The 25929-nt window shown below is 41.3% G+C and overlaps 1 protein-coding gene across 1 annotated transcript in view; it reads left to right on the forward strand.

Moving 5' to 3' along the window:
* CFAP47 (cilia and flagella associated protein 47) overlaps window positions 1-25929 on the forward strand; it is a 545441-nt gene that overhangs the window by 51343 nt on the left and 468169 nt on the right. Inside the window, exons 12-15 of the mRNA XM_045994745.1 lie at window positions 370-556; window positions 654-750; window positions 22386-22602; window positions 22914-23155. Coding sequence (XP_045850701.1) covers window positions 370-556; window positions 654-750; window positions 22386-22602; window positions 22914-23155 — 743 coding nt within the window. The remainder of the gene's footprint in view (window positions 1-369; window positions 557-653; window positions 751-22385; window positions 22603-22913; window positions 23156-25929) is intronic.

A 25929-nucleotide genomic window follows, 5' to 3' on the forward strand; every position in this document is an offset into this window, starting at 1 on the left:
AGGTGAGGCTTATACTCAGCTTGAGGCCTAGGGTCTCTTGAAGCATAAATTGTGCCTCATAGATGTTCCTACATTGAGCCAAAGGGGCTTCTCTGTCTCTTTTTTTAAAGGGCTTGTCTTTTGTGCTGTGTGTCAGCCTTTGATAGTGAACTGTCCTTGGTTGTGGTGGGGTGGGCATGACTTCCTTGGTGAGGTCTTTGAGAATGGGGTCTTCTCGGCAGAAGGTAATTTTATGCAGATTGGTGCACCATTCTTTGTAAGTGGTTCTGAGTGTGGTAGCAGCAGCATGAGCTATGGGGAATGTTGGGGTTTGCCAGTATATTTTCTAAAACCTTTGGCCTCAATTAGTTATTATTATGATTTCAATAGGGAATGCATGTATTCATATAACGATACAGACATAGGATTACAGCCAGCATCGGGTCTAAAGTCACCCTCGCTCTCAGAAACGGAAATAGAAGAGGAATTATGTTCAGGAAAGTGTCTGATCAAACCTAACCAGTTACTAAATACCAGAAATATAGACTCCAAGGAGACGAAGGCTCTGAAAAGAAAGGCATGTGCAATATTTAATATTTCACTGAGTCATGAGAATTCTTAAAATATCTTTTGGTAATATTCAGAATTAATTTTGGAGTAACATTTTTCTACAGGTTCTCAAAGGACTTAAATCAGAACCATCCACGCCCCATGAAAAACATGATTGCAGCTTAATTTTGACGCCAAAGCAAATTCATCAAGTAATTGTTGGTAAGAATCTATAAAAAACTATTAAAGCCTTTGTTTTTTTTTTACACACAGGTTTATTGGAGCATGATTTATATTCCATAAAATTGACCTGTTTAAAGTATGCTAGTCAGTGAATTTTAGTAAGTTTATGGGATTATGCAACCATCATCATAATTCAATTTTAGAATGCTGCCATCACCCTCAGGACCGTATGTACTTACTCCCAAATCCCCCCCTAGCCCCAGACAACTGGTCATCAATTTTCTCTCACTGTGGATTTGCCTCTTTAGAACATTTCATATAAAAGGAATCGTACAATATGTAGTCTCTTGTATACTGAAGCTTTTACTTAGCATAATGCTTTTGAGGTTCATCCAGTAGGTATAAATAGGTATAAATATTTTCTTTTTATGTCTAAATAGCATTTCATTTTATGGTAGTACCACATTTTGTTTATCCATTTACAAGTTGATGGACATGAGCTGTTTTCAGTTTGAGGCTATTGTGAATAATGTTGCTATAAATGTTCACATATAATTCTTGGAGTGAACATATGTTTTCATTTCTTTTGGTTAGATTCCTAGGAGTGGAATTGCTGAGTTGTATGGTAAGTTTCTGTCTTACATTTCAAGAAACTGCCAAAAACTTCTCAGAGTGCACCAAGTTACAGTCCCACCAACAGTGCACGGGAGTTACGATTACTCCAAGTTCTCACCAGATGTTATGTTCTGTGTTTCTTGATTATAGCCATCCTGGTGGTGTGAAATGTTCTCACTGTGGTTTTGATTTGCATTTTGCTCGTGACTAAGATGTAGAATATATTTTCATGCATTTAAATTGACATAAATGTATCTCTCCTTTGGAGGAGTGTCTTTCAAATTCTTAGCCCAATTTTTAATTTGAACATTTGCCTTTTTATTGTAGAGTTGTAAGTATTGTTTATGTATTCTGGATACAAGTCTTTTATCAGATACATGATTTCCAAAGTCTGTGGCTTGTTTTTGTTTTTTAGTTTTTAAATAGTGTTGTTTAAAGCACAGAAGTTTTGGGGTGCCTGGGTGGCTCAGTGTGTTAAAGCCTCTGCCTTCGGCTTAGGTCATAATCCCAAGGTCCTGGGATCGAGCCCCACATCAGGCTCTCTGCTCAGCAGGGAGCCTGCTTCCCCCCCCCCCCAACCCCACCTGCCTCTCTGCCTACTTGTGATTTCTGTCTGTCAAATAAATAAAGAAATAAATCTTTGAAAAAAAAAAAAGGACAGAAGTTTTTACTTTAAGTGAAATTGAATTTATCGATAAAATTTTTATTTTAATTTTTTTCTTTTATAGATTATTCTTTTGATTTCATACCCAAGAAATCTGTAGTTAACTCAGTGTCACAAATACTTTCCCTTGTTTTCTTCTAAAATGTTTATAATTTTAGATCTTACATTTAGGACTACAATTCCTTTTGGATTAATTTTTATGTGTGTTATGAGTTGAGTCTAAATTCATACTGTTGTATGTGGCTGTTCAGTTGTCCTAGCACCATTTGTTGAAAACACTGTCATTTCCTATTGAATTACCTTAACACCCTTGTTGAAAATCAACCGTATATATCAGGGTTTATTCCTAGAGTCTCAGTTCTGTTCCATTGATCTGTATGTTTGTCCTTATGACAGATCTATACTGTCTTTGATACTGTCTGTACCTTTAGAGTAAGTTTTGAAATCGGTTAAGTGTAAATCCTCCAAATTTGCTCTTCTTTTTCAAGATTGCTTTGGTTATTATGGGTATAAACTGGATTTTATTAAGACCCACTTTGTCTTGCTTCTGGGTCTCTTGCTTGCCCCAACCAGTACTGAAACCTCAGGTCCTGGTGTTGTCTCTGGATGTTTGCCATTGAGATAATTATTGTTTTAACAACAACCCTAGGCATGAGTTAAGAGACAAGTGACAGGGGTGCGTGGATGTCTGTCTTTGGCATAGGTCATGATCCCAGAGTTTGGGATCGAGCCCCACTGTGGGCTCCCTGTTCAGTGGGTAGTCTGCTTCTCCCTTTCCTTCTCCTTCTTCCCTGCTTGTGTTCCTGCTCTCTCACTCACTCTTTCTCTCAAATAAATAAATAAAATCTTAAAAAAGGAAAAACAAGTGACAATTCCCTTGCAGCGGTGTCGAACAGTATCCTTCCCTATATCATTTTCATCAAGCCTATTAAAGGATGATTATTGTTAAAGAAATAGTAGTCTATACTAGTCTGAAGAGGAAGTTTCCATTTCATTCTAGGCAGGATTAATTGGTATGGATGTGCGGATTCTCCCTCTATTGGAGAACCCAATACACAAAACACCAAATACCTATTCTTTTGTTATCTAGACTAAAGGTGATAGGCGAAGAGGTGCAAGGTCAGAGGAAACACAGTGGAAGTGCTTAAATATCTGGATGGTGATGGTTTGCTCTGGTTGGTCGGTGGCCAAGTCTCAGATCAGTGAGGGCTGTGGGAAATGCCCAAACTAAGATCTGGCTCTGGGGAAAGTGAGTGACATGGACTGGCTTAAAGAGTTGGATTCTCCCATCAGCGCTAAACCTCCTTGCCATACAATGACAGTGGGGCCCTTAGGCGTGGCAGACTGGGAACTCATTAGTTCATTTCTTGTCTGGGGTTGTGGATGCAGTTCACTTCAGGTTAAATGTCATTTACTATGCCTCTCTTGTGCCAGGCACGTGATAGGTATGGGGCTTTGAGTCCCATGGACTTAGCTTTCATTATTGGGTGGTACATGCTTTGTGTCTTCCAAATTGCCGATTGATTAATCAGATAAACAAATCTATACAAATTCAAAGGGAGCAAAGCTAGAAGGCTACGCCCAGTGTCTCCTCTACAAATCCTCGGTCAGCTTCTCTCCCTTCTTCACCTGGTGTCCTGAGTATTTTAATAATGACCTTTTCCCTGAGGACAGGGCCCCTGTGTGAGTTTACAAGGTCAGCAACTGCGATGGTGGGAATTTTGTATCACTCTCATTTTTATACCTTGAAGGTGTTTTTTGAACCTCTGCACAGAACAGGGACTGGCACTATCAGTGGAGATTACAATTTCAGAAAATTTTGCTCTGTATTTATATTTTAAAAAAGTGAAGTGGGGGTCTCTGGGGGTCTCAGTTCGTTCAGAGTCTGACTTTTGAATTCAGCTCAGGTTATGATCTTAGGGTCCTGAGGTCAAGCACCACATTGGGGTCCAATGCTGGGCCTAGAGCCTGCTTTAGATTTTCTCTTTCCCTCTCTCTCTGCCCTTCCTCAGCTTCCTCTCTGTCTTTCAAAAAAAAAGTGATTGTCAAGAGACACAGTAGAGGATTTGGAGATTAACTGAATCAGTTTGTGAAAACTGTTGTCGAGGGGCGCCTGGGTGGCTCAGTTGGTTGGGCAGCTGCCTTCAGCTTGGGTCATGATCTCAGGGTCCTGGTATCAAGGCCTGCATTGGGCTCCCTGCTTGGGGGGTGGGGGAGTCTGCTTCTCCCTTTGCCTCTGCAGCTTCCCCTCCTTGTGCTATCTTGATTGGGTACGTGCGCGTTCTCGCGATAAATAAATACACTCTTTAAAAAAAAGAGAAAACTGCTATACAATCTGGGTTACATCGGATGTTGTGCAAAGAGTATTGTTCCTCAGTCAGTTAAGTGTCTGCCTTTGTTATGATCCCTGGGTCCTAGATTCCAGCCCCAGGTGGAGCTCCCTGCTCAGCAGGGAGTCAGCTTCTCCCGCTCCCTCTGCCCATCCCGGACCCCTGCTTGTGTGTGCACACTCTCTCTCTCAAATAAATAAATAAAATATTTTTTTTTAAAAACGATTTTATTTATTTATTTGAGAGAGACACACACAGGGAGAGAGGGAACACAAGCAAGGAGAGTGGGAGAGGGAGAAGCAGGCTCCCCACTGAGCAGACAGCCCAGTGTGGGGCTCAATCCTAGGGTGCTGGGATCATGACCAGATCCGAAGGCAGACACTCAACAACTGAGCTACCCAGGTGCCCCTGAATAAAATCTTTAAAAAAGAGAAAATCATAAGAAAGGGAAAATAAATTTACAGTACAGTACAGTAGTAGAATGAGGCATCTATCTCCTTGTCCCTGTTGGGGTCTGTTATCAAAGGAACAAGACTGAGACAAAGTGAAGGTTAGGCAAAGCCTTATTCTGTGCCAAGCATTAGAAGTTAGACTGACCGGCCAGGAGAATGAGACTGAGACAAAGTGAAAGTTCTGTGAAGCTTTATTCTATGCCAAGCATTAGAAGTCAGACTGACTGGCCAGGGCCGCCTCCGAAGAGAGCGACCCCCTCCCGATCTCACAGGCTGGTTTTATAGGCATAACCGCAGACCCAAGGTACATGACTTCTATTGTTAAGGCATTTACTCCCGGAATCGATACCCGGAACCATACCAGGAACTACTGGGGCGTTTATTCCCGGAATGAAGTCCGTGGATGTAAACAACAATATGGCTACCGAGGCAATATGGAGTTGCTCTGGCTAAGCAGGCCCTAACAGTTAAACAGGTTTTAACATTAAATTGGCCCTAACATCCCCGCCTTTTCTTTGGAGATTAGTCAATTCTTTGACTCTTCAGCCAGTTCTTGAGGGTGAAAACAGGCTGACCTGAGGTGTCGTTAACCTTGAGTGTTGTTTCATCCGCTGTTTTTTTGATTTTCTATTGGGCTGTTTTAGGCCGATGAGGTGTCCCCTGGCTGCTGCTGAGTAGGAACAGGGTTAAAAGTGACCAAATTATGAAACCCCTTTGAGTCTTAGTTTTAGTCCATAGTTAGTGGTGTCCTCCGGCCGTGACTCTCACTTCTGGGGGTGTCCTTGTTTTCGGCTCGTTTGACATGACACGCATGAATCCAGGCCCTGATGCCTTCTACTTTTACTGCCGTGGGGGTGGTCAGGATGACAGTGAATGGTCCCTTTCAGCGAGGCTCAAAGTTTTGCATTCGGTGGCAGTGTATCCAAACCAAGTCTCCAGGTTGGTAAGGATGCGGTCTTATTTCCATCTCCATCTCAGTGTAGGTAGCTTGGATCCCTGCGTGGGTTCTTTTTAAGACAGACTGTAGCGCCTGCAGTGACTGGAGAACAGACTGATCAGTCATTTCTGTTAGGGCAACCTCTTGTAGCCGTGGGCGGAGTGGAGGGGGGGTCTCCTGAACATTATTTACCTTGTTGAAGTAGGGTGTACATCGCACCTTAAGGAGGGCAAAGGGAAGGAGATCCACCCATCCACCTCCAGTTTCCAGAATTAACTTTGTCAAGGTCTCTTTAAGAGTCGGGTTCATTCTTTCTATTTGTCCGGAGCTCTGGGGCTGGTAGGCACAGTGTAGTTTCCAATTAGTGCCTATGGCCTTGACTAATGCCTATGAGACTGAATTCTCAAATGCAGGGCCGTTGTCTGACCCAATTGTGAGAGGCAGCCCAAACCTAGGAATTATTTCCTCTAGTAGCTTTTTGACTACCATTCCTGCCGTTTCATGTTTGGCGGAAAAAGCCTCTACCCAGCCTGAAAAGGTATCCACAAAAACTAACATATACTTGTGTCCATACTTTCCCTGTTTCATCTCTGTAAAATCTACTTCCCAATAAATTCCTGGTTTCCTTCCTCTCTCTTTTTTCTCTTCCCATCCTAGTTCCTCCTGCATTTACCGCCTGACATTGAGCACATCTATCAACCATATCCTGAGCCATACGCCCTAATTTAGAAACCTGGAACTGTTTACCCACGAGCTCCTTAAGCTTGCATGTCCCTAAATGAGTGCCCTGAGGTATTTGGCTTACTGATTTTTTTTTTTCCCTAGTCATCGAGGAAGAATTAACTCTCCTGCTCTAGGTTTAGCCCAATCCCCTTCGTAGTCTAATTTAGTCCATTTTTGTAAATGTTTTAAACCTTTTTCTGAATAATCTGGTTTTTCTGGTAGGGCTGGAGCCAGGAGTGTAACCAGTTCTTGAGCCGTTTCCCTGGCTGCTTGCTTTGCTGTTCCATCTGCTAATTGGTTTCCTTTTGAAACCAGATTAGTCCCCTTTTGGTGTCCTGGCCAATGCATAACGGCCACCTCTTTTGGGTCCCAAATAGCCTGGAGGAGAGCCAATATTTCTTTTCTGTTTTTAATTTCTTTTCCTTCTGCTGTTAATAGGCCCCTTTCTTTATAAATAGCCCCACGTATATGGAGAGTAGCAAAGGTGTACCTGCTGTACCTGCTGTCCATATAGATGTTGGCGGTTTTACCCTTGGCCATCTGCAGTGCCTTGGTGAGTGCAATCAGCTCCGCTTTTTGCACCAAGGTTCCCTGTGGCAGAGCTGCATTCCAGAGCTCCTGTTCAGGAGGAACCACCGCAGCCCCCACATACCTCTTTCCATCGATCATGTAGCTACTCCCATCTGTGAACAGAGTCATCTCCGCATCCGGGAGGGAAGTGTCTCTGAGGTCAGGCCTTATTCCTGTGATCTGGGTTAGGACCTCCGCAGTCGTGTGGGTGGTCAGCTAGCTTTTCTGGCAGCAATGTGGCTGGATTTAGCACCACCGGGGGCCTGAAAATCACTTTTGGCTCGTTGAGGAGGAGGGCTTGATACCCTGTCACTCGGGCATTTGTCATCCACCTGTCTGGTGGGGTCCGGAGGAGGCCTTCGATAGCGTGAGTAGTGGTCAAGATGAGATTTTGACCCAAAGTTAATTTACTGCATCCTTCATCATGAGGGCCGTGGCAGCAATTATGCGGAGGCAAGGGGGGACCTCAGCCGCTACTGGATCTAGTTTTTTTGCTAATATAGGCTACTGGCCTTTGCTAAGGCCCCAGTGTCTGAGTCAAAACCCCTTTGGGGGGCGCCTGGGTGGCTCAGTGGATTAAGCCACTGCCTTCGGCTCAGGTCATGATCTCAGGGTCCTGGGATCGAGCCCCGCGTCGGGCTCTCTGCTCTGCAGGGATCCTGCTTCCTCCTCTCTCTCTGCCTGCCTCTCTGCCTACTTGTGATCTCTCTCTCTGTCAAATAAATAAATGAAATCTTTAAAAAAAAAAAATAGCAACCAATCTCTCTCTATAAAAAAAAAAAAAAACCCCTTTGGGTGCCCCTGCCTTTTCATCTGCATACAAGTAGAAGGGCTTGGTAACATCTGGGATGGCCAGTGCTGGGGCACTCAGTAAGGCTGTTTGTAATTTTCAAAATGCTCCTTCTGCCTCAGCTGTCCACTGTACCTTAGTGAGTCCTCCCTTAATCAGTTCATGGAGGGGTCAGGCAATCTCCGTGAACCTGTGGTATACACAGTCTGCAGTAGCCCACTGTCCCAAGAAACTCCCTCACTTGTTGGGGCGTGTTTCCTGGACTCAGACAGTGAACGCATTCCCTAGTGGAGATCACAGCCTAAATAAGTGGCATGGCTCTGACAAAGCTGTGCTTGCTTTGCTGACACCCAGTACCTTGAGAGTTTTCACCCAGTCTCCCTGCCGCCCCGCCCCCCCCCAAGCATGACTCATAGTCCTCAGCAGCTATTAGCAAGTCATCAACATATGTAACAGAGTGACTTCCAGGTTGGTGATTCTGTACTCATGCAAAATCCTCCTGTAGGGTCTCTTCAAAGATGGTGGGTGAAGTTTTGAATCCTTGGGGAAGTCTTGTCCAGGTGAGCTGGCGGTGGAACCCTTCCTGTGGGTCAGACCACTCAAAAGCAAAGAGGGGTTGAGACTCCCTTGCCAAAGGTATGCAGAAAAATGGATCCTTGAGATCTAAGATGGTATACACAGTTCTTTTGGGGCCTAGGAAGGAGAGTAGGATATAGGAGTTGGGCACCATCGGGTGGATATCTTCAACCTGTTTGTTAACTTCCTGCAAGTCCTGAACGGGTTGGTACTCCCCAGTTTCAGCCTTTTTGACGGGCAGCAAAGGTGTGTTCCATGGAGACTTGCAAGGAACTAGGATCCTGTCTGCTCAGAGGCAGTTAATGTGTTTTCTGATCCCTTCCTTTGCTTCCCAGGGGAGGGAGTACTGCCAGACTCGAAGGGCTGTAGCTGTTGCTTTTAACTGTACCACTACTGGAGGCCGTCCCATGGTCAGGCCACGAGGCCTCCCTTCTGCTCAGCCTTTGGGAAATTCGACCTGTAGGGTTTGGAGAAGGCTTCCCTCCCTTATCTCCTCTGGTTTTGAGACTGGCTGGTAAAAGAGATGTTCATTTACTGTTGCCACAAGCATCTGCACAGTGGGTTGTCCCAAAGTCACAGTCATGTCTCCTTCTGAGAACTGAATGCCAGCCCGTAGTTTGTGGAGGAAATCTCTTCCTATCAGGTTATACGGGGCATTAGGGAGGACCAAGAATTGATGTTTGACTACTCCCGAGGCCAAATTTAAAGTCCTTTCTGTTTTCCATTTCTGTCTTTCTGTGCCATTTGCCCCTGTACCCAGACTTCCTCTCCAGATAGTTTTCCCAGAGTCTTTAGTAATGATGAAAATTGGGCTCCCGTGTCCACCAAAAAATCAACTGATTTCCCCTCCACCTCAATTTTTTTTTCCATTTTATTTATTTTTTCAGCGTCACAGTATTCATTGTTTTTGCACAACACCCAGTGCTCCTTGCAAAACGTGCCCTCCCTATTACCCACCACCTATTCCCCCAACCTCCCACCCCTGACCCTTCAAAACCCTCAGGTTGTTTTTCAGAGTCCATAGTCTTATGGTTCGCCTCCCCTTCCAAATTTTTTTTTTTTTTAATAAACATATAATGTATTTTTATCCCCAGGGGTACAGGTCTGTGAATCGCCAGGTTTACACACTTCACAGCACTCACCATAGCACATACCCTCCCCAATGTCCATAACCCCCCCCCTCCCAATCCCACCTCCCCCCAGCAACCCCCAGTTTGTTTTGTGAGATTAAGAGTCATTTATGGTTTGTCTCCCTCCCAATCCCGTCTTGTTTCATTTATTCTTCTCCTATCCCCCTAACCCCCCATGTTGCTTCTCCACGTCCTCATATCAGGGAGATCATATGATAGTTGTCTTTCTCCGATTGACTTATTTCACTAAGCATGATACCCTCTAGTTCCATCCACGTCATCGCAAGTGGCAAGATTTCATTTCTTTTGATGGCTGCATAGTATTCCATTGTGTATATATACCACATCTTCTTTATCCATTCATCTGTTGATGGACATCTAGGTTCTTTCCATAGTTTGGCTATTGTAGACATTGCTGCTATAAACGTTCGGGTACACGTGCCCCTTCGGATCACTATGTTTGTATCTTTAGGGTAAATACCCAGTAGTGCAATTGCTGGGTCATAGGGTAGTTCTATTTTCAACATTTTGAGGAACCTCCATGCTGTTTTCCAGAGTGGTTGCACCAGCTTGCATTCCCACCAACAGTGGAGGAGGGTTCCCCTTTCTCCACATCCTCGCCAGCATCTGTCATTTCCTGACTTGTTAATTTTAGCCATTCTGACGGGTGTGAGGTGATATCTCATTGTGGTTTTGATTTGTATTTCCCTGATGCCGAGTGACGTGGAGCACTTTTTCATGTGTCTGTTGGCCATCTGGATGTCTTCTTTGCAGAAATGTCTGTTCATGTCCTCTGCCCATTTCTTGATTGGATTGTTTGTTCTTTGGGTGTTGAGTTTGCTAAGTTCCTTATAGATTTTGGATACTAGCCCTTTATCTGATATGTCGTTTGCAAATATCTTCTCCCATTCTGTCAGTTGTCTTTTGGTTTTGTTAACTGTTTCCTTTGCTGTGCAAAAGCTTTTGATCTTGATGAAATCCCAATAGTTCATTTTTGCCCTTGCTTCCCTTGCCTTTGCCGTTGTTCCTAGGAAGATGTTGCTACGGCTGAGGTCGAAGAGGTTGCTGCCTGCATTCTCCTCAAGGATTTTGATGGATTCCTTTCTCACATTGAGGTCCTTCATCCATTTGGAGTCTATTTTCGTGTGTGGTGTAAGGAAGTGGTCCAATTTCATTTTTCTGCATGTGGCTGTCCAATTTTCCCAGCACCATTTATTGAAGAGGCTGTCTTTTTTCCATTGGACATTCTTTCCTGCTTTGTCGAAGATTAGTTGACCATAGAGTTGAGGGTCGATTTCTGGGCTCTCTATTCTGTTCCACTGATCTATGTGTCTGTTTTTGTGCCAGTACCATGCTGTCTTGATGATGACAGCTTTGTAATAGAGCTTGAAGTCCGGAATTGTGATGCCACCCACTTTGGCTTTCTTTTTCAATATTCCTTTGGCTATTCGAGGTCTTTTCTGGTTCCATATAAATTTTAGGATTATTTGTTCCATTTCTTTGAAAAAAATGGATGGTATTTTGATAGGGATTGCATTAAATGTGTAGATTGCTTTAGGTAGCATGGACATTTTCACAATATTTATTTTTCCAATCCAGGAGCATGGAACATTTTTCCATTTCTTTGTGTCTTCCTCAATTTCTTTCATGAGTACTTTATAATTTTCTGTGTATAGATTCTTAGCCTCTTTGGTTAGGTTTATTCCTAGGTATCTTATAGTTTTGGGTACAATTGTAAATGGGATTGACTCCTTCATTTCTCTTTCTTCTGTCTTGTTGGTGGTGTGCAGAAATGCAACTGATTTCTGTGCATTGATTTTATATCCTGACACTTTACTGAATTCCTGTACAAGTTCTAGCAGTTTTGGAGTGGAGTCTTTTGGGTTTTCCACATATAGTATCATAACATCTGCGAAGAGTGATAGTTTGACTTCTTCTTTACCAATTTGGATGCCTTTAATTTCTTTTTGTTGTCTGATTGCTGAGGCTAGGACTTCTAGTACTATGTTGAATAGCAGTGGTGATAATGGACATCCCTTCCATGTTCCTGACCTTAGCGGAAAAGCTTTCAGTTTTTCTCCATTGAGAATGATATTTGCGGTGGGTTTTTCATAGATGGCTTTGATAATATTGAGGTATGTGCCCTCTATCCCTACACTTTGAAGAGTTTTGATCAGGAAGGGATGCTGCACTTTGTCAAATGCTTTTTCAGCATCTATTGAGAGTATCATATGGTTCTTGTTCTTTTATTAATGTGTTGTATCACATTGATTGATTTGCGGATGTTGAACCAACCCTGCAGCCCTGGAATAAATACCACTTGATCATGGTGAATAATCCTTTTAATGTACTGTTGAATCCTATTGGCTAGTATTTTGGCGAGAATTTTTGCGTCTGTGTTCATCAAGGATATTGGTCTGTAGTTCTCTTTTTTGGTGGGATCCTTGTCTGGTTTTGGGATCAAGGTGATGCTGGCCTCATAAAATGAGTTTGGAAGTTTTCCTTCCATTTCTGTTTTTTGGAAAAGTTTCAGGAGAATAGGAATTAGTTCTTCTTTAAATGTTTGGTAGAATTCCCCTGGGAAGCCGTCCGGCCCTGGGCTTTTGTTTGTTTGGAGATTTTTGATGACTGTTTCAATCTCCTTACTGATTATGGGCCTGTTCAGGTTTTCTATATCTTCCTGGTTCAGTTGTGGTAGTTCATATGTCTCTAGGAATGCATCCATTTCTTCCAGATTGTCAAATTTGTTGGCGTAGAGTTGCTCATAGTATGTTCTTATAATTGTCTGTATTTCTTTGGTGTTAGTTCTGATCTCTCCTCTTTCATTCATGATTTTATTGATTTGGGTCATTTCTCTTTTCTTTTTGATGAGTCTGGCCAGGGGTTTATCAATCTTATTGATTCTTTCAAAGAACCAGCTCCTAGTTTCATTGATTTTTTTTCTATTGTTTTTTTTGGTTTCTATTTCATTGATTTCTGCTCTGATCTTTATGATTTCTCTTCTCCTGCTGGGTTTAGGGTTTCTTTCTTGTTCTTTCTCCAGCTCCTTTACGTGTAGGGTTAGGTTGTGTACTTGAGACCTTTCTTGTTTCTTGAGAAAGGCTTGTACCGCTATATATTTTCCTCTCAGGACTGCCTTTGCTGTGTCCCACAGATTTTGAACTGTTGTGTTTTCATTATCATTTGTTTCCAGGAATTTTTTCAATTCTTCTTTAATTTCCCGGTTGACCCATTCATTCTTTAGAAGAATGCTGTTTAGTCTCCATGTATTTGGGTTCTTTCCAAATTTCCTCTCGTGATTGAGTTCTAGCTTCAGAGCATTGTGGTCTGAAAATATGCAGGGAATGATCCTAATCATTTGATACCGGTTGAGACCTGATTTGTGACCCAGGATGTGATCTATTCTGGAGAAGGTTCCATGTGCACTAGAGAAGAATGTGTATTCAGTTGCTTTGGGATGAAATGTTCTGAATATATCTGTGATGTCCATCTGGTCCAGTGTGTCATTTAAGGCCTTTATTTCCTTGTTGATCTTTTGCTTGGATGATCTGTCCATTTCAGTGAGGGGAGTGTTCAAGTCCCCTACTATTATTGTATTATTATTGATGTGCTTCTTTGATTTTGTTATTAATTGGTTTATATAGTTGGCTGCTCCCACGTTAGGGGCATAGATATTTAAAATTGTTAGATCTTCTTGTTGGACAGACCCTTTGAGTAGGATATAGTGTCCTTCCTCATCTCTTATTATAGTCTTTGGCTTAAAATCTAATTGATCTGATATAAGGATTGCCACCCCAGCTTTCTTCTGATGCCCATTAGCATGGTAAATTGTTTTCCACCCCCTCACTTTAAATTTGGAGGTGTCTTCACGTCTAAAATGAGTTTCTTGTAGGCAACATACTGATGGGTTTTGTTTTTTTATCCATTCTGATACCCTGTGTCTTTTGATTGGGGCATTTAGCCCATTAACATTCAGGGTAACTATTGAGAGATATGAATTTAGTGCCATTATTAGGCTGTAAGGTGACTGTTACTGTATATTGTCTCTGTACCTTTCTGATCTACTACTTTTAGGCTCTCTCTTTGCTTAGAGGACCCCTTTTAATATTTCCTATAGAGCTGGTTTGGTGTTTGCAAATTCTTTCAGTTTTTGTTTGTCCTGGAAGCTTTTTATCTCTCCTTCTATTTTCAATGATAGCCTAGCTGGATAGAGTATTCTTGGCTGCATGTTTTTCTCGTTTAGTGCTCTGAATATATCATGCCAGCTCTTTCTGGCTTGCCAGTTCTCTGTGGATACGTCTGGTGCCAATCTAATATTTTTACCATTGTATGTTACAGACTTCTTTTCCCAGACTGCTTTCAGGATTTTCTCTTTGACACTAGGACTTGTAAATTTTACTATTAGGTGACGGGGTGTGGACCTATTCTTGTTGACTTTGAGGGGGGTTCTCTGCACCGTCTGGATTTTGATGCTTGTTCCCTTTGGCATATTAGGAAAATTCTGTCCAATAATACTCTCCAATAGACCTTCTCCCCTCTCTTTCTTCTTCTTCTGGAATCCCAATTATTCTAACACTGTTTTGTCTTAGGGTGTCACTTATGTCTCGAATTCTCCCCTGGTGGTCCAGTAGCTGTTTGTCCCTCTTTTGCTCGGCTTCTTTATTCTCTGTCATTTGGTCTTCTACATCACTAATTCTTTCTTCTGCCTCATTGATCCTAGTAGTGAGAGCCTCCATTTTTGATTGCACCTCATTAATAGCTTTATTGATTTCTACTTGGTTAGATTTTAGTTCTTTTATTTCTCCAGAAAGGGCTTTTATATCTCCAGAGAGGGTTTCTCTAATATCTTCCATACCTTTTTCGAGTCCGGCTAGAACGTTCAGAATCGTCATTCTGAACTCTTGATCTGACATATTACCAATGTCAGTGTTGATTAGGCCCCTAGCCTTCGGTACTACCTCTTGTTCTTTTGTTTGTGGTGATTTTTCCCGCCTTGTCATTTTGTCCAGATAAGAGGATATGAAGGATCAAATAAAATACTAAAAGGGTGGCAAAGACCTCAGAAAAATGCACTATAACCAAATCAGAAGAGACCCCAAATTGTGGGGGGAGAAAGGGGATAAAAAGAGGTTCAGGAAAAAAAAGAAAAAAATTTAAAAAATAAAACAAATAAAGAAAAAATATAAAAAAGAAAGAAAAAATATATATTTTAGATAAACTAGTCAAAAAACATTAAAAAATAAAAGGGTAAAAGTTTTAAAAAATTTAGCAGAAGAAGAAAAAAGAAAAAAGAAAAAAAATTGAAAAAAGAAAAAAAAAATTGAAGTAGCCGCAAGACTAAAGAATCATGGGGAGAAAGCCATGAGTTCCGTGCTTTGCTTTCTCCTCCTCTGGAATTCCACTGCTGTCCTAGGTATTGAACCTGCTTTCCTTGGTAGATGAATTTCGTCCTGGCTGGATTTTTTGTTGATCTTCTGGGGGAGGGGCCTGTTGTAGTGACTCTCAAGTGTCTTTGCCTGAGGCGGGATTGCACCGCCTTTACCAGGGGCCGGACTAAGTAATCCGCTCGGGTTCGCTTTTGGGAGCTTCTGTTCCCTGAACGCTTTCCGTAGAGTTCCGGAGGACGGGAATGAAAGTGGCGGCCTCCCAGTCTCCGGCCCGGAGGAGCCGAGAGCCTGGGGCCCCACTCCTCAGTGCGCCCCCAGAGGACAGCACCCAGTCACTCCCGTATCCCCAGCCTCCAGCCGCGCTCCGAGCTCACCCAGCCTGCGACCAGTTCAAGGTAACCCCGAGCTGAGAGCTCAGTCCTCGGCTCTGTCTCTGCAGCCGACTTCTCCGTTCTAATACCTGCGAGCTCTGCGACACTCCGACACCCCCGATCCTTCTGTGACCCTGCGGGACCTGGGGCCACGCCGACCCCGCGTGGGCTTCACCCTGGTTTAGCCTGTGGAGCAATGTCCCTCAGTGGAACAGACTTTTTTTTTTTTTTTTTTTTTTTTAATTTGACAGAGAGAGATCAGAAGTAGGCAAGGAGGCAGGCAGAGAGAGAGGAGGAAGCAAGGCTCCCTGCTGAGCAGAGAGCCCAATGTGGGACTCGATCCCAGGACACTGAGATCATGACCTGAGCTGAAGGCAGAGGCTTAACCCACTGAGCCACCCAGGTGCCCCAGTGGAACAGACTTTTAAAAGTCCTGATTTTGTGCTCTGTTCCTCCGCCGCTTGCCGGGAGCCGGCCCCTCCCCCCGCGGTCTATCTTCCCGTCGTTTTAGATTCACTTCTCCGCCAGTCCTACCTTTCAGAAAGTGGTTGATTTTCTGTTTCTAGAGTTGCTGTTCTTCTTCTCTTCGATCCCCCGTTGGATTTGTAGGTGTTTGCAATGTTTAGATAAACTATCGAGCTGATCTCCTGCTACCTGATGTAGTCTCAGCCGCTACTTCTCCGCCATCTTCCCCTCCACCTCAATTTTAACTCGAGGTTCAGGGAGGGCTCCGAACCATGGCCCCTTCAGTCTTTGGTGGCCAGCGTTGCCGTTTTCTTCTTAGGGCACTCTCCGGCCCAAGGTACTTTTTCCTTGCAGTAAGCACACTGATCTGAATCTAAGCCTTCCCATCTGCTTTCTCTGTGTTTAGGCTTTTCTTTCCATTGACCATCTCCTACCTGCCTTTTTCTTTTTCATTGACAACTTTCTTTTTTTTTTTTTTTTTGTCTCCTTCCCACCTCATGTAATGCCCAAAACTTTAACTATTTTTTTAGTCTGTTTTCCATCTAATTGTGTATTCCTGTTGTTAAACACCTTTTCTGCTATTCTCACTAACTCAGTCAGATTCTTCCCTTCAAATCCTTAAATTTTCTGAAGTTTCTTCCTTATATCTGGGGCTGACTGACTGGCAAGGCAAGATTTACTGCACTTTGATTTTAACATTTACTTGAGTGGATCACCAATAGAGATTTGCCCTGACACAGAGCTTTAGTCTTCCATCCTCAAATACTATGCCTCATTTGAACAGAAACATTTTACAGGGAAAGATTTATTAGTCTTTTTTTTTCCTTCTTGTGAATAAATCCATCAAAACTCATCTAATATGGTCAAATTAAAGCCATTTTCTTTTAAACAACCATCTCATTTAGGACAAAATTACCTTTTTCTTTAACAAAATGTATTCCCATTCCTTATCTTTCTTATGTATCTCCTAATTTTTTACATATAGGGTTATTTCCCTTACTTCCATCAGTCTTAGTTACAGTTAGCAGAATTTTCTATTCTTAGAAACATTTCAGTTTCTAGTGATGGTTACGTACTAACCAATTGTGAATAGTTACAACAGAATTCTTAGAAGGCAAATTTATGAATCAGTTAAGCACAAAACATGTTTACCAACAGATTCCAAAAGCACAAACCTAGTTCCAGCAACTAGTGCTTTAGCATTTTATCCCATTTGGTTAAGACCTAGATGTCCATAATTTAATTCCATTTGTCATCCAACCAAAACTTTAAAGTTTCAGGTTACCAAAGACTTTGAAAGTTACTTTAACAATTACCCATTAAAACTTTGAGACAGACAATTAACCATCAGAGTTCAGTTATTTCTTTGTTAACAGATTTTAACAAATAGCATGAGCTTATTTGACCTTCAGTAAACTTTGATTGACGTTTCACGTTTACTGCTGTTAACTTTAAAGACATGTCTATCTTAATTAAACCAACAAACTTAACTTAGCTCAAATACTGTTTTACGTTTCACCTGGACCCACTCCACTTTTAATATTTACCTGAGACACGGGTGGGAAGATCTGGAGTGTAAGCTGTTAGGTCCAGAGGCTGCTCTTCTTGCTCCTTGACATTGAAGAGGGAAGGAGCCATGGTGCAGGAAGCACCAAGGATGGTCTAGAGGCCAGTTATGCGGGCCACATCCAAGTTGGTGCAGAAACAGAAGGGGGAGTGCTGCCAGAAGGCAGAGAAAGGATTCCCAGTTTTAGAGAGTTTTCCTGGGTAAACCTTGTCACCCAACTGGGTGGTTTTACCTTGAAAATCCTTGAAATGCTGGAGAACAAGACTTAGGGGTGTCATAGGTCCCTTACTGTCCACTTGTTCCATTTCTTTAACCATAACAAACAGCACAACAGACAACAAAAAGACAAGACAAGGACAACCGGAGACCAGATCCAGCAGCCCTTCCTGAACCAGATATCAAGTCTAAGGGTGTGCAAGATATAATCCCAACTCAAAAACGTAACCTGCCACTGGTGGGGATTTTTTTTCAGTCCCCTGACCGCCTAGGGGGACTCAAATCCCCTGACCGCCTAGGGTGATGTGAAACCCTGGCAGGTCTCCTGACTGCCTAGGGGGACTCGAACCCCCTGGCAGGTCCCCTGACCACCTAGGGGGACTCGAACCCCTTGGCATGTCCCCTGACCACCTGGGGGACTCAAACCCCCTGGCAATCTCCCGGTGGAGGGATGGGGCATCCCTGCATCCACTCCAGCCCTGAGGAGCAATGCTGCGTCCAGCTTCTCCCCGGTGGGCTATACCCTGGAGCTCCGCAACCAGACAGACCATATCCTGCAGGATAAAATCTCGAGATCTTACCTCTGGAGGCTTTTCCAGAAATTCTGATGCTGACTCAGTTCTCGTCCTTTAATCGTGGATGAGCCCCCAGAATGTTGGGGTCCGTTATCAAAGGAAGAAGACTGAGACAAGGTGAAAGTTAGGCAAAGCCTTATTCTAGCCAAGCATTAGAAGTTAGACTGACCGGCCAGGAGAATGAGACTGAGACAAAGTGAAAGTTCTGTGAAGGAGAATGAGACTGAGACAAAGTGAAAGTTCTGTGAGGCTTTATTCTATGCCAAGCATTAGAAGTCGGACTGACTGGCCAGGGCCGCCTCCGAAGAGAGCGACCCCCTCCCGATCTCACAGGCTGGTTTTATAGGCATAACCGCAGACCCAAGGTACATGACTTTTATTGTTACGGCATTTACTCCCGGAATCGATACCCAGAACCATACCAGGAACTATTGGGGCGTTTATTCCCGGAATGAAGTCCATGGATGTAAACAACAATATGGCTACCTAGGCAATATGGAGTTGCTCTGGCTAAGCAGGCCCTAATAGTTAAACAGGTTTTAACATTAAATTGGCCCTAACAGTCCCCACCCGAAGTTCGCAAAGCTTGATCCTGGAGTGACACCTGCTTCTTGCTTCTCTACCCAGGAATATGGGAAGCCTCCTTCCAAGTGCAGAGAACCAGGGAAGGCAGATCACCTTTACCTATTTCTCTAGTCATTTGTTCTACGTGACCCCTTTTATGAGTTCTAACACAGTTTCTGCTTTCAGGAAACACTGGCAAGTTCTGAGCTGCCAGTTACCTAACAGTATTAACTCCCTACCTGGAAGCACTTTCAACACCATGTATGGGGCCCCTCTCCATTGTCCACTTTGAGCTTCTCCTTAGTGCTGTCCTGACCTGCCCTCCCCCTTCCCCACCCCAACATACATCCATGTTCTCCCAGACCCCTTTATCCAGGGGTGGGGGGAAGGATATTATTCAGTGCTCCCTGGTCACCTCCCACTAGTGACGGGCTCTGCTGCTTTGGCGAGAATCCCTTCCCAGAGCCAGTTCCTTTTTGCTCTTCATTAAAAAAAAAAAGATTTTATTTATTTATTTGACAGAGATCACAAGTAGGCAGAGAGGCAGGCGGGGGCGGGGGGGAAGCAGGCTCTCTTTTGAGCAGAGAGCCTGATGCGGGGCTCGATCCCAGGACCTGGAGACCATGACCTGAGCTGAAGGCAGAGGCTTTAACCCACTGAGCCACCCAGGTGCCCCTTTGCTCTTCAAGACTGAAGTGAACAGGTATTGAGGTGGGGAGTGTGTGGATCAGAAAAGAGCCTTGCTGTTCCAGCTTTCTCTGTATCTTTCCTCAGCCTTCCCTTGGCATCTAGTCATTTGGTGCTTCTGTCTTACTTTTAAATCACAATACAAAATACATGTTTCTTGGGGGTGGTAGTGAATGTACATGGACCCATGTAGTTCAGACCCTTATTGTTCAAGGGTCAACTGTATTATCTAATTTTCCTTGAAACATTCTCTTTGCTCACAAGTTATTTAGAAGGTGTGTTATTTAATTCCAAGATTTTTTCTGCTATGGTTTTCTAGTTTGATTTCATTTGGTCAAAGTACACACATGTATGCATTCAGTTCTTCTAGATTTTTGAAGATTTGTTAAGTGTGACCCTGGATGTGGTCCCTTTTGTTGAAGGTTCATGTGACTTAAAAAGAAGTATTCTGCTATTGTTGGATGGAGTATTCTTGAAATGTCAGTTATATCCCAATTAGTTAATGGTATTCATTTCTACTAAATCCTTACTGCTTTTTGTCCAGACAGTCTGTCAGTTATTGACAAAGGTGATTGACATCCCAAACTGTAATTGTAGATTTTATTATTTCTCCTTTTAATTCTGTCAATTTTGTTTCACTTACTTTGAAGCTCCCTTGCTTGGTGCATACACGTTTAAGTTTAAGACTGTTAAGCTTTCTTGGTCCTCTTTGTCCCTGGTAATTTTCTTTGCTCTGAAGTGTAGTTTTTCTGATAGTGATCTAGCTATCAAAGCTTTCTTTTGTTTAGTGTTTGCAATGTTTATCTTTCTACTTGTTTCTACTTTTGACTTACCTATGTCACTGTACTTGAACTAAGTTTCCTGTGGGCAACATATAGTACTTTTTCATCCATTCTCACAATCTGTGTTTTTTAATTGGTACATTTGTGTCATTTACATTTGATATAAATGTTGTTATATCAAGACTTTGAAATGTTATTCAAGATTCTTTGTTTTTACTTTCAAAAGTTTATCTTTAGTTCTCAAAAGTTTTCAAAGGTCTGGTCATGGTTTTTTTGTTTGTTTTTTGTTTTCTTTTTTATTCTGTTTAGGTTTCACTGAGCTTCTAGTATGTGAAAGTTTACTTTTTTTCTACATTTGGGAATTTTTCAGCTATCATTTTTTCCCAGATATTTTCCCAGTCCCCTCCACCCTTTATTTTCTCACTCTGGGGCTCCTTTTACAAGGCTTTTAAACCTTCTGCTTTTGTTCCACAGGTCTCCAAGACTCTTAATTTTTTTTCAATATGTTTTCTTTCTGTTTGTCAGGTTGGATAAATTCTGTTGATATTTCTTTAGGTTCACTGACTTTTCCTTCTGTCCTCTCATTCTGTTAATGAGCATATCTAAGAGGTTTCTATTTTACTTACTGTGTTTTTTAATCTTAGAGTTTCTATTTAGTTCTTCTTTGGGTATTCGCTTTCTTTGCTGAAACTCTTTTTCTTCTTATTTCAAGAGTAATCATAATTGCTTATTTGGTCATTTTTATAATATACAAAGGAGAAATAGACACGTAGAAAGATACATAATGTTGTTAGTTGTTAGGGAAACAGAATAAAACCACAACGAGATACTACTGTAAATGTATTAAAATGGCTAAAGTTAAAAACAAAACAAAACAAAAAAACTTAAACCGAAAACTCACCATTTGAGTTGTTGCCAAAGATGTGAGGGATCTGGAACTCTTATGCATTGCCAACAGAGTAGAAAATTACACAACCACTTGAAAAGAGTTAGGCAGTTTCTTACACATCTGTACATGCATTTGCCGTATGATCTGTGCATTCCACTCCTAGATATTTGTCCAAAAGAAATGAAATCATGTGTTCAAACAAATACTTGTGCAAAAATATTTTAGCAGCTTTAATTGTAGTAGCCACTACCTACAAGCAATTCAAATGTCATTCAACAAGTGAAGGAACAGTCATTTGTAATATAAAAGAATGGATGACTGACACCTGAAACAACTTGAATGAATCTCCAGGGAATTTGTAGAGCGGAAGAAACCAGAGAAATCTGCACATGTTACATTATTCCACTCTTAAAATTTTAACTCTAAAACATGTGAACCGGTCTGTACATAATGTACATGAGTGGAGGTCTGGAAAGGGGGAGTACTGAGAATTAAGGGAAGGAGAGAATATAAAGGGGCACAAGAGAACTTTGGAGTGGTGAATGTTCACTCTCTTCCTTGTGGTGATGGTTTCATAGGTGTATACATGTCAACACTTAAATTCTATACTTTGCGGTGCTTGGGTGGCTCACTCGTTAAGCATCTGCGTTCGGCTCTGGTTATGATCCCAGGGTCCTGGGATTGAGCCCCACATCGGGTTCCCTGCTCTGTAGGAAGCCTGCTTTCTCCCGCTCCCACTCCCCCTGCTTTTGTTTCCTCTCTTGCTATGTCTCTCTCTGTCAAATAAATAAATAAAATCCTTAAAAAAAAAAAAAGAAATTCTACACTTTAAACATGTGCAACTTACTGTATGTCAGTTACTATTAAATCAAGTTGTTAAGAGACATAGAAGACTTATAATTATTAAAATTGTATGATATAAAAACTGTCATTTAAAAGGAAAAACTTTAAACTCTTATGCTTTCTCTCTCTCTAAAGTAAATAAATAAGTCTTAAAAAAAAAGGAAAACTTAAATATTGAGCAATGGGAAAATTACCAATTTCTGTAAATTCTGGATAAATGAACATAAATGTATTGATGGAAGTGGAGAAGGTGTTGGAGTATGCAGATTCGTATACTAAAATGAGTTATAAGTTCTAATAATTTTTCAATACAATTTTCCATATAATTAGGATATATTTATATTGAATTTTAGCCAATAATCTCCAAATGCCAAATTATGGGCATTGAGATAACAATCTTGGTTAGCAACTTCTGATATTATAAGAAATATTTTTCTAAGTACCATTTTTTATAAATTAATTGGTGAAAATATAGTATAGAAATTTAAAATTACTGAACACATTTACCAAAACTAAACTTAATCATTTTTCATTTTTTCAGGGCCCTCTGTCCTTAACTTTGGTGATATTTGTGTGAACTCCACGAATACTCGTCTGCTGCATGTTATTAATATGCTACCTATGCATATTTTGATCCACTTAGATATTAATTTGGAAGAACTTCAGAAAACGAATCAATTTTCATATGTGATTCCACCTACAGCTAGTACTTATATATCAATGGTATTTGAATCTCCCACCATTGGAAAATTTTGGAAGTAGGATTTATTTTTGAATTTCTGTATGCTAGAATCAAAATGTCCTTTTGTAGAATATCTATTTCTTTTGACTCAGCAATTGTTGAATATGTCATGTTTTGTCTGCAGACACTGAAACTATATGTGCATCAATTTGTAGATTTGTAGATTGATATTTCAGTGGTTGTCTGTCATAAATATTTTGATGTATTTCTTAGTAAGGATTAATTGTGGGCGTTAGTCAATAATATATGCATTTTTATATGTAACTGAATTCTGTAACTGCAAATAGCTATTGTCAATTAAGTTTGACTGCTTTTGTTGTGTTACAGGTCTTTCACCTTTACTGTAAACAATGTACCTGGTGGCCATATCCTTGTGATGGCGGTTGTTATGCCAGTAAAGCTTGAGCTGTCTTCTAATGAGCTAGTATTGAGACCACAAGGCTTCTCCATGAAAACATGTTTTATGGGGACAGTGAGGTTGTATAATCATCAGAATTATTTTGCCAAATTTGAGTGGCAGCCAGTAATCACAAAAAGAGGAATGGCATTTTCCATTCGTCCAGCTAAAGGTAACAGTTTATTCTATTTGTTTGATTTAGACACTCATTTATTCATGTGCTCAGGCAGTACTCATTTACTGAGTATGAACTGTATAATGGTACTAAAAATAGAAGGAAATCAGACATGGTCATTGGGGCATATATATTATATACCTAAATATGTAAATCTGATTTGAAAATATGGATCCTGTATTAAGGCTTTCCAAAGAAATAGGAGCAATAGGAAATATAGAGAGGGAAAGAGGGAGGAAGGAGATTAATTTTAAGGAATTGGCTCAGACAGTTGTGTGGGCACTCTAGTAGGCTGTCAGGCTGGAGACCCAGGAGGGGATTGATGTTGTAGACTTGAATCCAAAGGGACTTCAGTTTTTTCTCTTTGGGCCTTCAGTTTATTGGATGAGATCCTTTTACATTATGGGAGGTAATCTTTACTTAAAATCTACTGATTAAAATGTTCATCACATTTGAAAAATACCTTTACAGCAATATCTAGATGGATCAGAGAAGTGGGTACCATAGCTTGGCTATACTTGGCCAAGTTGACAAAATAAATCTTCACAGATATTGATGAACAGCACAGTATTGTCTTGATTAGTTTTAGTTTGATAACGGTGACAGGATATGATTCAGAATAACTTATATTTTGTTGGATTGTGAATCATTTTAGAAGCATTCACAGATTCTTTATAATCAATATTTAATATAGGTAATAAAATCCAGTTAATAAAATTAAAAACTTAAAACTGTCATTTAAGGGGCACCTGGGTGGCTTAGTCATTAAGTGACTGCCTTAGACTCAGGACATGATCCTGGGGTCCTGGGATCAAGCCCCGAATTGGGCTGCCTGCTTAGTGGGAAGCCTGCTTCTCCCTCTCCCACTCCCCCTGCTTGTGTTCCCTCTCTCACTGTGTCTCTCTCTGTCAAGTAAATAAATAAAATCTTAAAAAAAAAACACCCTGTCATTTAAATAAGTAATTTTTTAACTAATAGAAAATAATCTCTGATTTACTGTTTTTGGTGGTTCCATATATTTGTTAAGTGTCCTGTTAACCTTGTTTCAGCTGTTCCCCAGAATCTATAATTCCAAATTATGTGCCTGCCATAAAACTGAGTCCTGGGAACTGCTAAAATGTTTTGTAGTAGCCTGTCAGATTCCACAGACATCATTGTGATGTGCTCTGAGGACCTCATGAGGACAGAAGCTATCGTTTAAAGAAATAAGGTGGCAAGTTAGAAGTTGAATGATGAAGGGCCATCTGGGTGGCGCAGTGGGTTAGGTCTCCCACTCTTGATTTGGGCTTGGGTCATGATCTCAGGGTCATGAGATTGAGCCCCATGTCAGAGCGTGGAGCCTGCTTGAGATTGTCTCCCTCTCCCTTTGTCCCTACTCCTCCACACCCCGTCCCCCCAAGCCCACTTGCATGAATTCTCCCTCTCAAAAAAAAAAAAAAAAGTTGAATGATTTATATAGTATCTTCATTTTACGTATATGTTATGCCTTTTCAGCTAGCTGGAAGGATCTATATTTTTGTATTGGCAGTGACTCATGTGGTGTTTTGTAATCAGCTGAAGTCTTTCTGCTTGAAAGGGAAGTAAAACTTGGGTTAGATAAAACTGATTTCAAAACTAGTTTTAGCTTCTTTGAGGTTTGTGATTTTGAGAAAAGTCCTCTAAAAGCACTAGTTTCCTTATTTGTAAAATGAAGAGACTAATATATCTCATAAAGATTAAATGTATGGAAAACTCTTTCCGTAAAGACTGGCAAAGAGTGGTTGTCAAAGAATTAGATAGTTACGTGGTTATGAAAATTTTCTAATTCTGTTTGGACTTCTTTTTTCCCTGAAAATGTCCTCAGAGTAGTGAAAGCCTCATGTGCATCTAGCCAGCCATCCCCACTATGAATTACTTGTTCCTTGCTTCTTCCCTTTCTTTTTCCTTCCCTCCTTCCTTCCCTATGCTCTTCCCTTCTTCCTTCCACTCTTTCCCTCTTTATTTCTAATTTAGGAATATTCATCATTTGGGGTCTAAATAGACTATATTTCAGATCACAGAGAAGTACTGGTTTATAGAAATCTTGCCATAGGTATATATTCTTTTGAGTATCAGGCATTTCCAAATCATGATTTTTATGTAAGTCTATTGGTGTTTGTAACAGGGAGTGTTACAAATGAGCTTCAGCGTTAATTTAAATTCATTTAATTTTAGTACGGATATATTCCTGGATCTATACAGTGGTAAAGTAGTACTGTACCTTCATTGGGTTGGAAATCATTGATACAGCCATACTTAATCTTATTATTAATGTGTATTGATTTAACAAATCCCAGATTATAATTTATTAAGCATTCAAGTTATACTTCCATCAGTTTCTGGCAGATTCATTTGACCAGGCTCTTTTTTTATGATTAACACTGATAAGTCTGAGTCCTGCCTTGGTACTAGAGAAAAACTGAATGAATAATCAGACAAGAGAGAGAGAATACTTCTGCACATTTCAGAGATTCTGAATAAACCTTCTCTAGTTGAAAACAGGCATCACGTTGTGGTAGTTACATTATCTGTATTCGTTGTAGGTTTGGTTAAGCACATTATAGGGCGTGGAGCATGTCTGGAAAGCACAGTGCTTGGCACTTTTGCTTGTATTTCTCCGTCCTAACCAGGGCGAAATGGGTGGGGCTTTCCCCTGGTGCCTGCTGTGGAAATGTAGTGATGATGCTTGATTTGACAAAAGAGAAGTGGATTTGTAATTATGAACTTAAATGATGGTTATGCTTCTCCTAATT

The sequence above is a fragment of the Meles meles genome, chromosome X (assembly GCF_922984935.1).
Source record: "Meles meles chromosome X, mMelMel3.1 paternal haplotype, whole genome shotgun sequence".
In the NCBI taxonomy this organism is placed as follows: domain Eukaryota; kingdom Metazoa; phylum Chordata; class Mammalia; order Carnivora; family Mustelidae; genus Meles; species Meles meles.